Here is a 14,474-nt window from a genome sequence, read left to right as displayed (position 1 = left end):
CTTTTGCAACTAACAACAGTTGACGAAGTCAATAGTGAGGGCTTGTTGTAGGTAGAATGTTACTTGTTGTTTCTGGATGCAATGTCAAAAGTAGCAAATTACCAGTCGGGTGGCACACTAAGCACAGGTTTTTAGTTTAAGAGTTTTAAGCCACATCCTAAATATATCGGCCACGCCCCTTTTCGAGATTTCCCCCCTCCCGCTCCTAGGTTTTTCATCCCACTTAAAGACCTGCATTTACCATACCAAAGGCAGTAAAACCGCTCCTGCTCCCCGTATAATCAGAACACTTGCTTAGCAGTCTCGCTAGGAACAAATGTGCCCTTCCCCCTCTCAGCGGCAGGGCCCAGCCAAAGTCACCGTGTGCAGAACTGAGGGAACCCTCTGAGGCGGGCGCATCCCTCAGAGCCCGACCATACTGGAAAACACCACTTCCTATCAGAGCACTCAAGCCGAGTTCCTTCCTTAGTATAATTTAACATGAAAACTCCCCCCGGGAGAGCGCCCTGGTAACCTTCGGGTTTTGTCGAACTGCAGAAGCCCTTTGGTCGCCACTGTGAAAGAGAGCCACGGGAAACACAGGGACAAAAAAGCACAAAACAACTAAAAACGCGGGCAGAAAAAACCCATTCAAAGAGTAGGGTCGTCAAAAAGGTGGAAAGAACTTAAGGGAAAGCTGCGCAAGACGCTGCTCCGCCGTTGACCTGTCGGCACGGCCCTCCCTCCGCCCCGCACCATTATATAAATAAGCACCGTAATTCTGATTTATGTGGTGCAAAGACGCACCATTCGGCAACAGCAGATCCATCTTACGACTCGCCCGATCTTTAATTGTTTTTTCTTTTAATTTGCAAAGTGTTGCGGAATGGACGGCGGCCTGGTCCGGGGAGGGGCGGAGGAGAGTTACTCGGCCCGTCGAGGCGCTCTGACAGCGCTTTGTCAATGTAAGGCCACGAATACAGGAGGAATGCAAGATCGACCCCCGGGAGGGCACCTTCCAAAAAGAAACTGTCTTGGTGATGACTGGCCACGGGCAACACTCACTAAAGAGAAAGGTTTAAAAAACACACGACATATGTGTTTTTTTTAATTTTTATATCGGATATTTTCTCCTGTATTGCTATCCAAACTTTGGGCAATGATTCCTGTGTTTTGGGAAATCTAGAAGGATTGTGAGAGTGCTAGTGGGTATCTGCGCAAGTCATAAATATCCCTGAACCCTGAAATAAGTAATTGATTTGTAAGGTAGGACTGCAAAAGGTATATATTTAAGCAGGCAAAAAGAATGTATACTCCCTAACCTGGAAACTCATTTACTCCTGCCCTTCACTGAAATCAATGTGAGAGCGTTTCCAGGGTGGGTTACTACCAAAACATTGTTGATGACTATCGGTAAACATAAGTTTGTCAGTGTTCACCAATTCTGGATGGTGAACCCACTCGGAAGGGCCCAAAAACCTTTCCCCTACCACTAGATTTGCAAACTCTCCTCTACCTCCTCTGGTGCTCAAAGAACCCTCGTCCTCGTGAAACACAGTGGAGTTCACTGAACAGCTCCGATGAAACGACCAATTGTCCTAGGCCAGAGAGCAGAGTACTGCACAGTTCCAATTGTGTTCTGTGGTGAAAAAGCCACGCTGCAATGCATTCACCGTTTCTGTTCTACTGCACGGGGTGGACCCAGCTGCAGACAAAAGAACCTGCTCTTTCTTGTCTCCCTTCATGGGAGCTCCCAGAAGCAGGGGTGCAGCACAGCCCTAGAGTACAGGGTGTGTCTCCTTAACACTGAAGTGGCGGTCCAGGCCATAATCCCACTTTAAGTAAAACTGTGAGCCACACAATGCCACTGGTCTTAAATCTGAGTAACCCACACTGGAAGCAAGAACCCCACTGCCATAAAAACGAGACCGCAAGCCATAACGCCAGCGTCGTTAGTGCCAAGTAAGCAGAAAGCACACTGGAACCACACTTGGCTGTGAGCAATCTCTGGACAATATGCACTGCATGCTCCTCAGCCTCCTTAGCAAAAAACGCAGGAGTAAACCTAAATATATGTACACTGCGCTTCAACTAAGGGATACATTTAGAATTTTGGAATGAGGAAGTCCAGTCAGGGATGCCTGTTATTGGAGCACAGAAAATATACCCTTGATATAGACCGTTTCTACAGCAAACACCCCAAACTGAACTATCTTGAGCTTATACGTACGAGTTACTTACCTTCGGTAACGATGTATCTGGTAGAGACGTTGTCTAACCGCAGATTCCTTAACTTAGAATATCCCCAGGCGTCAGACTGGATCCGTAATTTTTTTTGCATTAGCACCTCTGCGCACCGGGGGACGGCGCCACACGACCCCGCCCTAACATCGTCCACGTACGTGACGTCAGCGAGGTCATATAAGTCCCTCCCGGCGCGCTGACGTCAGTTTTCTTTGGAGAAACTTTTCCGCGCTACAACGCGGAGCCGCTAACAACGAACTGTGAAAGTATGGGAACAGTGTGCGAGGGATGAAAAATCTATGAATAAAGAAGGAGGATGGTGCAACACAGCATCGTAAAATACAGAGTTAGACACTGCGTACATATTAGTGAAAAAGCTGGGAGAAAGAACCCTGCAAGCTAAGCGAAGACCCTTCCCAAGTGTAACAAGGAAAGAATATCTCAACAGACAGAAATAGACTGTCATTACCATGTAGAACAACAGACAGAAATAGACTGTCATTACCAAGTAGAACTGTGTCGTCTAGCAATAACGGAGGACAGAGAGAACACTGCAGGAAGGTATGAAAAGACTGTCACTGCCCCTATAGTAATGTAGGTCTGAAACAGAGGTCAACAGATCCCCAAAGTAGACGACCGTAGAGGAGACCAGAACCCTGAGCCAATAGAGAAGGCGGGAGAGAGGGAAGGCAGCAGGAGAAGAAAAGAAAATGAAGACGAATCTCCTGGGAGTCAGCTGTATTATGGCAATTCTCAAAGGGACGCAACAATGTGAGAACCCGTGAGAGAAAAAACAATGGCAACTGAAAGAGGCCAGTGGAGAACCCCACTTGGCAAGATCCTCGCAGAATGGGGAGGCTGGGTGGGCCTTAAGGAATCAGCGGCTAGACAACGTCTCTACCAGATACATCGTTACTGAAGGTTAGTAACTCGTACATCTGAGAGCGACATCTAGCCGCAGATTCCTTAACTTAGAATAGATACCACCGCCATACACCAAAGGCGAGGTGGGTCTGCGACAGAACAACAGAAAGCGCCAAGCACTTGAGCCGGCAACAGAGTGACGGACAATGGGAAAGGCTGTGGCGGAACAGCCAGATAGCAACCCAAGTAGCTCAGAAGAGCAAAAGATAACGGGATGCAAAACATCCCAAAAATGCCAGCTATATACCAGAACAAAAAAAAGAGAGAGGAAGAAGGACCACTCTCAGCTTAATGGCACACTATGTGAACACCGACCAAAGGTTGAGAAGAAACATGAAGAGATGCAACCAGAGCCTACCAGGCTAGTCCACGGAAGGAAGGCCGGAGAGGCTACAACCAAGAACCAAAGGTCAAGAGTAGAAATCAGCGATGTTTTTAGAATTGCAGGCGCAGACAAGAAACACGCCAAGTGCACATCCAGTGCCAAAAGATGGAAACAGGGGTGAACAGTAACAATCTTAAGCACGCTGATGCGGGCCACCACAGAAACATGCACAGAGCAAACAGCCACAGAGACCATAAGGTGGCGTAGCTAAAATAAGCATAAGGCTGCTCGATCAGGCAGCTGGAAGACCAGGGCGAGAACAAACACATGAGATTCAGATATGTAGGGTGTAGACCTAGGACTTTTGACATTAGAAGAGCCGTCCCGCATGCCCAGCTGATAAAATATAGGGTGAACTTAAAGAAGGAGGCACACCCGAAGGAAGGTGCAGCAGAGGCACCAAAGTACTAAGGCGTAGAAACGGAGGGAGAACCTCAGAATTTCAGACCACACCCTCCGACTGGAAGGAAAGTAACCCTTATCCAGAAGAGAGAATCATTCAGTAACTGAACACGAAGAAGGGAGCAGTGTAAAACTGGGGAACCACCCCAGTAAGTGGAACGCAAAAAGGGCCTTATTGGCAATGCCGCATGCAGCACTGAAAAGCTCCCTAAAACATCGAGACTTCGGACCAGACCTTGAAGCCTTGAAGAGTGAGGAAGAAGAGTACCCATGGAACTTGTATATATACATAAATACATATATGCTTCATATATATAGCAAAAACAGGTAAACCAGCCACGGCTATGCAACATGGTTGTAGAGGAACACACCTGGTGCAGTAATGGCAGACAGAAGCTGCCTTTCAAGCATGATGAACACCCCGAAAAACCTCCCAAGGAGGAGACTTAAGCAAATAAGCAATATTACCCATGACGTATAGAAGAGTACGCCAAGGCACAACATTGAACACCGTACAACGGCAGATAACATTAAGCACCGTACGGCAGATAAGAGCACCAGAGGACGCATAAAGGACAAGGAATCTCTTAAGTGCAGTTGACATAAACAGAGCTATGTAATAGCGAACAAGTACCCCACACGAAGTATGCACACCCCAACAACGGGGAACACCTATTAGGACTAGCCACAGCCAGGGGAACAATCTGTGGAACACTGCCATAGTAGGTTAACTGCCAGTTTAAAACGCATAATGCATCCAAAGGATGCTAAATGAAAGGGTAATCACCCCAGAACAAACGCCTGTCTAACACAGGCCTAAGGAGGGGGGGCGAAGGCCGCAAGGAGGCGCTAAACAGCCGAGTAGGCGTGAGCATCAAACAATAACACCCCATCAAAGGGTAAATCAACAAGTCTCTCCCGGATATTCTCCGTGAAGACGCTATCCCGTAATCAAGCATGGCGCCGCAAGGCGACTGAACCAGCCATAGCCCGGCCTAAGGAATCAGCAGTGTCCAAGGCGGAGCGGATTGTAAACTCAGCAAGGAGAAGATGAAGGAGGTCAACACGAGCGCCTTCGGTGCTGGTGGAGAGCAAAGACTCTGCAGAGTCCCACAGGGCAGAGGTAGCCCGAGCAAGGACACACATTGTATTTAGTGACCGTAGTGCAGCACTAGTGGAGGCAAAGATGTTCCGACCCCATGACTCAAGCCATCCGGACTCCCGGGAGGGAGGAAGCATCAGCCAGGGCAAGGAAGGGAAGGCAGTTTGCAAAACAAACCCCTGCACGTCTGGATGCACAAATAAGCAGACCGGATCATGTGGAGCAGGACGGTGGCGGTGCAAGACCGAACGAGCCACCGGATCACCGGAAGCTGGCCGAACCCAGGTACCCAAAAGGGCATCATAAAGGGAAGCTTCAAAGGGCAGAAGCGGCTCCACATTCCCTGACCCACGGTGAAGGACGTCAAGTAAAGGGTCCATAGACAAGGGCGCCGAAGGGGGTTGTATGTTCAAAATCGGAGAGGCCAAGGAGACCACTTTGAGAAAAGCCGCAGCAGCCTCGGCAGCCCTCCGAGGAGGGGATAGTAGCTCATCAGTAGGTGAGGGCTGTAAGCTAACCCTCCCAAGACAGTGAGGGTGCGACCAATGCCCAACTAAGGAGAAGAATCAACAACCCGACGCCAATGTGGCGCCAAAACGACTTTAGTCAGCGCAGATCGAGCTACATCCGGTGCCAACTCAACTCCATCCGGTGTCGAGTCGGCCCCGTCCAGCGCCAAATCCATGACAAGCTCCCCTTCCGAAGAAGGAGAAGGCGCCGGGGATGCAAGCATCCAGCGCCGACTCAGCCTCAATCACAACCGGCTCGGACTCCGAAGGAAGAAGCGGAGGCAGAGCCGGGGAGGCGACCAGCCCTCCTTCCGAAGAAGGAGAAGGTACCGGTGAGTCTACGGCGCAGGAACAGCGTCGACCCAGGCTCCGGACAGGCAGCCGCCTGCCCAGAAGGCCGAGGCGTGCACAAAGCGAGGCTTTGAGCACCAGCAACCACCTGCGACGCAACAGTGAGCCCCACAGGACTATGCGACGCTGCAGGGGTGCAATGGGTCGTAGAGGGGGACCCAGCTGGGCCGCACGCTGACGACGCCATATGTACCGTACGGGGACGTACTGGGAACCAAAACCGGCCCTGGCAATGTGCTCGGCCGGCCCCCCGGGGGTTGGGGGTGTCGCCGAGCTCTTTGCCAGGGCCGGTTTTCTGCCGATTTCATTCCAGTGATGATTTTGCAGCTATGCTGCAAAAAAGGCTCTATATCAAAAATGGCCCCCAGGGCCCAAAAACGGCCCCCACCCGTGCGGCGCACTGGGGGATTGCCCGGTGCTCGCTACGGCCAGTACGGCCCTGGTACCGTAGGGGGGGACCCAGCCAGGCCGCTCCCTGACGATACCACATCTCCGACGTCCCTGGTAGGCAAGGGCTCATTTGGCGCCGGGGGCGAACCCACCGTCGTGTCCGTCAGGGACCAAAGAGGTAGCGGAGGCCCCAAGGACGCCCCAGGGATGGGAGAGGACCAAAGGGAGGCCTTCAGAGTCGTGGCATAGGCCTCCATTTGGGCCAGAGTAGCCCCCGCACCCGGATAGGGCGGACAGAGGGGGGACGACTATCGGGGGCGCACGTCCAGAATGTTTCGGGAACCATTGCCCCCGACAACAGATGAAAGTGAGGTTGAGGACCTCGGCGACATGCGCTGCGACTTACCAAGAAGTGGTGAACGACGCCCCAGGCCCCAGAGGGCGATCGACGGCGGAACTGCATTGAAGAGGCTGGTAGACGAGACAACTCCGACCAGGACAGCCGTGCCGAAAGTAGCTTCATCTGGCGCTCCCGCCGGGACTTCGGCTTGAGGTGTTGGCAGGCGTCGCAGTCCGTGGAGTCGTGGTGCTCGAACAGACACCGCATACAGATAAGATATGCGTCAGTCGCGGACATTTGCCACGAACAGGAAGTACAAGATTTAAAGCCCGAAGGCATCGTACACTGTTCCAGACGCGAAGCGTTGAAAAATGGCCTGAAAACAGGCCAGAGGAAGCGCTCACTCTGGATCCGTGTTGCACGCGGAAATGAAGGAAACTGATGTCAGCGCGCCGGGACAGACTTATATGACCTCATTGACATCACGTATGTGGACGACGTCAGGGCGGGGTCGTGTGGCGCCGTCCCCCGGCGCGCAGAGGTTCTGCTGCAAAAACAATTCCGGATCCAGTCTGACGCCTGGGGATATTCTAAGTTAAGGAATCTGCGGCTAGATGTCTCTATCAGATATCAGGTGCTATTTTACTCAATTTAATGAGTCATGTTATAGTCTTTAATAGGCCCTGACAGAATTCACAGATCTCTTCAGAGGGAACTCAGCCCACTAAGTTACATACGTAGCTCTAAAATGTCACTCATTACCTTTTAGGGGAGAAACCTCCGCTCACAAAGAGGTTGTGTCTCAAATTTAAGAACACACTTTGAAGATAGAAGTAAGACTACATCAGCTTTCATAAACTGAGCTGGCCAAGTATGCGGTACCACAATTCTGGATACACAAGATTGTGATGCACCCACTTGTGTGGCAGGATTCCTGCATCTTGTCAGTCAAGCGCAGATAATACACAGACAATGGAAGCCTACAGACATCTTCATTCTACATGCAGTCTCTTTGAAAGTCATGCAAATACATGGCTTCAACCAAAGGTTTTTTACTTGCATTGCGATTTGGCAGAGCCCCCTTAGAGGCAGTGGGCACAAGATAGACACTGTTTACAGAAGTGATATTCAAACCATTTGCAACCCATGGCAGGGCGGGGCAGTGGGGAAAGAGGTGCAAAAGGGCGACCAATGGGAAAAACTGTTTTAGCACAAGATGAAGAATAGTTGACCTTTTATAAATGGATTTTAAAAAAACATGATCTTTGGCATTTGGGGGGGCCAAACAAGAATTTCTTTGCCAGGGGGAAAAGGGCTTTTCAAAAAATAAGTTTAAAGACCAAAATTCTACAGAGGCATCCAGACTACAGGCAGCAGCGACACCATCTGTACCAGTGAGCAAGATGCTTGGAGAGAAATGTTGTAGTGTTCACAGTAACTAGTTAGGCAGCGTTTGGGCAAGCACTGGTAATCGCAAAAGGACAAGCAGAAAAAAAAGTCACAGATTGCTACGGTGGTCTATATCCAATGTTGCTGTAGATGCAAGATAAAACTCCTCATAAAAAGGAGTACTTTTTATGTTGTAAATGACTCTTCTAAGCACAGGCAAAAGATGAGGGCTCTGTAACAACCGTCTTTAGTGACTTCCAGGGAGATCACTTCGATTTTAGGAATTTCTGTCCCTTTGTCAACTGGCGACAAATATGGTTTGTTATTTTTGAATATTCATCTACTGCTCACCGTAAACTAAGTTATTTTATATTGCAGGTGTTATAATAACCGAACTCAAATGGTATTCATTTTCTGTCCCCGGGATGAGCAAAGAGCTGCGCTGCTATTGGCACTCGTGACGTTTAGGTTACATACACATCTCTGCAGCGAGCACACAACCCACTGTGCGACCTCAGTAGCAAGCCTTTTCGAACGCTGGAACTATGGCCGCTGCTGATGCTTAGACATCATCTGTTTCGGTGCAGTCACAGTGGCACCAGTTTGGGAACAGCCACAGTGCCAACACTGGTGTGCTCTCGGATGCGGTGGCATGTAAAGGACAATGATAGTTGGCGCCGGTGCCGCCTATTGGCAGGTTACACTCTCCCTACAGCGGCAGGGGGCCCCAGTGGCTCTGCGAAACCGAGTCTTGCCCCAGCCACACAAATAGATGTATACCTCTATTCTGGCGTGAATATGGCCGGGGAGAGCTCAGCGATAACAGCAAGTAACACTCAGCCGGAGGCAGCGTGGCGAGAAAGCAATGCTCCGGAGGTATGGGCTTGACATGCCTAGCAGCCTCTTGTGCCAAGGCGAAAAAAAATGGATAGAAAGGCGACGCAGCCCCAAATTGTTCTCTTCTTTGTTTGGGGCCGGTTATCGCTCCCCGGCCTTCGGGTACGGATCCGAGGTCGTCTGGCTGGCAGGCGCCGAGGCTGAAACCTTCACAAGGTTGACACGCGGCCAGCTGGGTAAGGGGTGCCCGAAGTCCAAGTCCCTGCCAAGGCCTTCTTCTCCCTCGCCCTCCCTAGTACATTCCCTGCCACAAAGGCACCGCGATTGTACAGGGCCGGCCAGACTGCGTGGTCAGCTCAGATGAACTCACATTTTTTAAACCTCTTGGGCAAGGCCACGCCGCAGCACTCTAGTTTTCCCAGAACCCCGCTGCGTTCCAAAGGAGAAACCAGTGTTTCTTATTTCGAAATGCTCATGTGAACGGTATCTGTGGCAAAAAGGAATGTTTACAGTGACACTGTGTTCAGATCGTGTACATTATTCTGAGACTTTGTCAGTGAGTGGCACCCCCGAACCAATGTGTGCCACAGATCTCCAGCGCATGCCGCGATTCTGGAGTAAACTCCCCCACTAGTGCGGTATGCGGATATGACGCAGCTGTCCCTGCAGGATGTGTTCTTGCCACTGAACTCTTCTTCAACAGGTGCACTCCCCGCCAAACACCTGGTTCGATAGCGCAGGCTTCGGGAGCTCGACTCCCCAGATTTACTCATCTGCAGTGTTCCAAGGCCAGGGGCACACACAACTCCCAGCACGGGAGGCGGATGCCCAACGGTCCCCTGTGAAGAGTGGTCGAGACCAGGTGAGGTGCCTGTGCCCTCGACTGAAGTGCAGCACAGCACCACTACCGAAGGAACCCACGGACGCACAAGTGATTGCAACTCTAGAGGCCGTCAACTACACAAAGGGTCAATAATGTGACGGAGAGGACCCAAAGGTGTAACTCTTGGAGAAGATGGTCCCTCAGTAACCAAGGGAACATTAACGGGGGAGGGGGACGCCGTTACAGGAGAGCGCACTAACAGAGCAGGTGGACCCTCGGTAACAAAGCGGGTGACTCATGGAGCCCAGGGCACCTTCATTAAACAAGAGACCATCAGTGACAGGGGCATCATGAATGGGGCAGAGGGAGCCACCGCTCAACAGGGCCCACTAACTGAGCAGGTGGGACCTCGCTTACACAAGGAGTGTACTTCATGAAGACGAGGGCACCTTACTCACACAAGAACGACAGGTCATCAGTGACAGGGGATCATTAATGGGATCAAGTGATCCCAAAGTGAAGAAGAACGATCACAGATCCAGAAAGAGCCACTTGCTGAGGAGAGGACACCAGAGCAAGACAACAACTCATTCATAGGAAGGGGGATGCCACTGCTACAGGAAATAGAGCCCCCAGTTAGAATCTGGCTCATTCATCCACATGGCTCAAAGCCTGCTCCTTTAAGGATACAAAAAAGTGAGGGACGGAATGCTTGAATTCATCTCAGCCACTGGTAATTAATTACTCGGCCTGCATCCCAGTCCATTATTATTTGTCCACCATGCCATCTCAGTTTGGACCCAGCCATATGCAAATCAGTCCTGACCCTGCTCCATGGGAACAGTCCAGCCCGAATGGCCAGGCCAGGTCCTCATCGAATTGGACCGCTTTCCCCCTTGCTAGGTCTCTTGAGTTGCTTGTGTTCTGGTTCAGAGAGGAACTGGCTTGGCTGTTTGGATTGCCCTGTTCCTATTGGAGTACGGCCAAGACTGATTTGCATACAGCTGGGTCAAATCTGAGGTGGCACGGCGGGCAAAAAAACGATGGATTGGAATGCTACGCAAGCGATTGAGTGCCAGTGGTTAGACAATTGCAAGCATTCTTCCCATCACCTTTTGTCCATTTGATGCTCCTGTACGGAAATCACAGTGTAGTATGTTTTCTCTGTGTGCTATAGTTCACTGCAGTTCTTTAATAGCACTGTGTACATGCTCATTTCTTTTGTTTCTGTGTTAATACTAACACAATTAAAACATATATAATCGCCACTTAAGAGTAAAGGGTCCCTCAGTTGATTGTAATGAGTGATTAATGAGACAAAAGGCCACACAATTATAGAAGGAACAATTTAGTAAGCAACAAACTCTCTGAAATGCCATGGTAATGGTGGGCTGTGCACTACACAGAGAGGAGTCTCGGTGATACATGATTTTGTCAATAGGACACAGACTCAGTTGCACTAGGAGTTACTAATGGGGAAGAGTTTCAGTTATAGAAACTGCGGTAAATGTGCATTGGAAAAGTGTTTTCTAGAGCCTAGAACCCCGCCCACAGCTTAGCACGCGCCAGGCCCTACTCATTGCTGTAGGATATCACATTAAGTAAGAATAGCTTATTGATGAAAGGTAAAGGCTGCCTCGTGTCTGGGTGATTCCCTCCCTCCTGCAGTCCTTCTTTGCGCCCACATTGCTACTGATCCTGCAGATCTCTCTTTTTTGAAATCGTTCAACGATTTTGCACCAAACTTTACCCGAGAAACAAATTCCGTGAATTATCCAAGAGGCTTTATGTCAGAATATCGAGCATAGAAATAGCGCCTGATATAAATATTGTGTCCTAAATATAGTTTACAAAAATATACTCCCCTTGGGTGTAGATTTTCAACTCCAATAGGGTGATATTTATTTAGATACTATATAGGGCACACTATTTTTGTCAAACAAAATTCTGATGATATTCCAGTATCACAGCTGGCCAGTCTCTCAGTGAAAATCATCCTGTGTTACTCTTGACCCTAGACATAACCCGTTGTGAAAGAGCCAGATCCCACCTGGACTGGACCTACCGCCCAAGTATGCAAATGTCTATGTGCTATCGCCCATGTCTCTCCTGTACGTGTCTGTGTCGTCTCCCCTATCGATCCTCTGTCTGAGAACACACACATGGAAATCTTTGCATCTGCATAGGATTTAAGGTGCACATCTTGGTACAATGGTTGACTTGCACTCATGAAATATCTAAACATACTGAAAAACATAAGCAAATAATTGACGATAGGTAAAACATTACGAGATTGCACCAAAGATGCAGACATTCTGTGATGAAACGCCACAATTTTCACAGAGACACTCTCCATCACCACTCTCAGGTCACACCAGGTTAGTAAATGCCAGAGCTGAAAAATAAAAATGTACTTACGACTGGCAGGCGAAAGACATACCAAAGATAGGGATACACCGGAAAATACCCTCCCAGCGCGTGTAACTGACCCTCTCCAGCCACTGGCCGCTGAACAGGCCATGCTTGAAGGAGGACAGCACGATCTGCGAGCAGAGAGAAAGCAAGAGGGCACCGAGTCAGGAGCAAGGAAACAAAATCAAGAGGAAAAAAAGCAGAGACCAAGATGGAATAGGTGAAAAGCAATGCTGTGACCGAGGCCATGTGAACTACACGGGTCCTGGCAGGGGCCAAGGGACTGGGCCACTCTTCATTTGGGACAGGTCGGGTACCTCACTACTGGGCCAAAGAGTAAACACAACAGCTGCCTTTAGAATTTCTGATTGAGCCTTTGCTTTACTACTGATAAGTGCCTAGTACTCCAATGTGTCCATGATACATTCGATGTTGCATGCAAACACTCCCTCTTGCTGTGAGTACAGTCGGTTCAGGGCTACTCCATGCTGTTAGTGCATTTGTGTATGGTCCGTATGAGACTGCTCTCTTACAGTTGGTGTAAGCTATGCAAGCTCAGTACGGGGCTGCTCCATGCTCTTAGTGTATGTGAGTATGGTCTGGTGAGACCGCTCTCTTACAGTCGGTGTAAACTATGCACGCACAGTACGTGTCACGATTTCCTCCTTGCGCTCTCGTGCCCACCACTAGAGGGCAGAATACTGGAACATTCCAGTGTTTTACTAAGCTTACAGACCCTCCCCTTCATGCATGTACTGACCAAGTTATTTGGATGCTACTTGGGAGTTGCCATCCATTTACAATCCATGCCGGGTTTTGTGGAAGCCAGCCTGCTCATACTTGAAACTCCATTACCTAGAATTCCCTGCTCACTGCTTCGTCTCTACCCCTGCAGGCCAAGGATGGGTGGAGGAATTCAACTCATCTGTGGCTGGCTGCTGCTAGCCTGCTCACACCTGATGCATGTCATTACAGTGAGCTCTTCTAAGCCCCAGCTCCCTTCAGTCCACGGTTGGTCATTGTGGCTGTGTTCCGGTGAGACTGATCCTTGTTTCCTGAGCTTTTGATATTCCCCGATTCCTGTGCTATAGTTATTTCTTCTTCCTGTTCCTGAGTGGCAGCTATTCCTTGTTCCTGATTAGCACATCTTGCAGTGCTCTCTTGATTCCAGAGCTACAGCTATCCTTGTTCTCGAACTAGCACTGCCTTCAGTGTTTCCCTGATTCCTGTTCCAGAGGTATCCTTGTTTCTGGATTAGTAACTGCCTGTAGTGTTACCTTGATTCCTGTTCCTGAGCTATAGTAATTCCTTGTTCCTGAACTAGCACTGCCTGCAGTGCTACCTTGACTCCTGAGCTTTAGTAATTCCTTGTTCCTGAACTAACACTGCCTGCAGTGCTACCTTGACTTTTGAGCTTTTGCTCAATTCTTGTTCTTGCTCCAGCACACCCTTCAGTGCTACTTTGTTTTCTCAAATTCCTGAACCAGCACTATTCTAGAATACCCTTGTAGCCTCCCCTTCTGTAAATACTTTTCCAGTCCCTGCCTTTCTTCCTGTTTCCTTGGTTTCAGTTCCTAGTTTGCCATCTTTCTATTCCTGCTGCCTTGCTTCTATTACCTTGTATGTTTGTCACTTGCTTTCTGCCAAGTGTGCCCTGTGATTTCCTTCCTTTCCTGTTAAGCACTCCTCCTTTCTAGCTCCTTGTCTATCATGCTTGTGTTTAGTTCTACCTCCTTGCTGTTACTGCCTTGCATGTTCCTGTTTGATCGCCAGGGTCCGTGGGCAAAGCTGACAAACTAGCTGGTGTTTCCTGTTCACTGTGAGTATTGTCTCTGAGTTACATTTATAACAACACCATAGGTATCAGCTCCACAGACCCTGCCTTTGCATGCATATCCTATATGTTGGCATTTGCAGTTAGTCTCTGTAACAGCAATTGTGGGTGAGGAACTTACTGAGCTTCAGCCTTACCATGTGGAGATCCTGAGTGCTTTACCCCACATTCCCTTTATTGTTAATGTTGTTTTAAATATATGTCTTGCACATCCATCCTGGGTGTAGTTATTCTGCATGCTAAATCACCCTGAGTGCCTATCCTTTCTGAGTTCTAGCTATCATGCTCATTTGTGCAGGCTTCCCCTTTGTATCCTTTTTCTTCTCTGACTTCTTGTGTGATCCTGGGTAGCGCTGTGCTCATCTTTCTGCTTACAATTTCTAACAAATCACCAGTCCTTGCCCAAGTCCCTGACTGTGTCCCAGACAGTACAGGGCTATTTCATGCTGTTAGTGTACGTGTGTATGGTTCTGTGTGAGAACGCTCTGTTACAGTCGGTGTGAGCTATGTACATTCAGTACGGGGCTGCTCCATGCAATTAGTGTAATCGGAG

At 49.4% G+C, this 14,474-nt stretch overlaps 1 protein-coding gene across 3 annotated transcripts in view; it reads right to left on the bottom strand.

Moving 5' to 3' along the window:
- Nucleotides 1-14,474, bottom strand: part of SLC38A10 (solute carrier family 38 member 10) — a 399,402-nt gene that overhangs the window by 262,199 nt on the left and 122,729 nt on the right. For 2 of the 3 annotated variants that reach the window (XM_085617390.1, XM_085617392.1), the window contains exon 6: nucleotides 12,094-12,218. The exons of the other annotated variant lie outside the window; for it this stretch is intronic. In XM_085617390.1, coding sequence (XP_085473516.1) covers nucleotides 12,094-12,218 — 125 coding nt within the window. The remainder of the gene's footprint in view (nucleotides 1-12,093; nucleotides 12,219-14,474) is intronic. 3 annotated transcript variants of the gene reach the window in all.

This window comes from Triturus cristatus, chromosome 7, assembly GCF_964204655.1.
Source record: "Triturus cristatus chromosome 7, aTriCri1.1, whole genome shotgun sequence".
NCBI lineage: Eukaryota > Metazoa > Chordata > Amphibia > Caudata > Salamandridae > Triturus > Triturus cristatus.
This window is presented reverse-complemented; position numbering and strand designations above follow the sequence as displayed.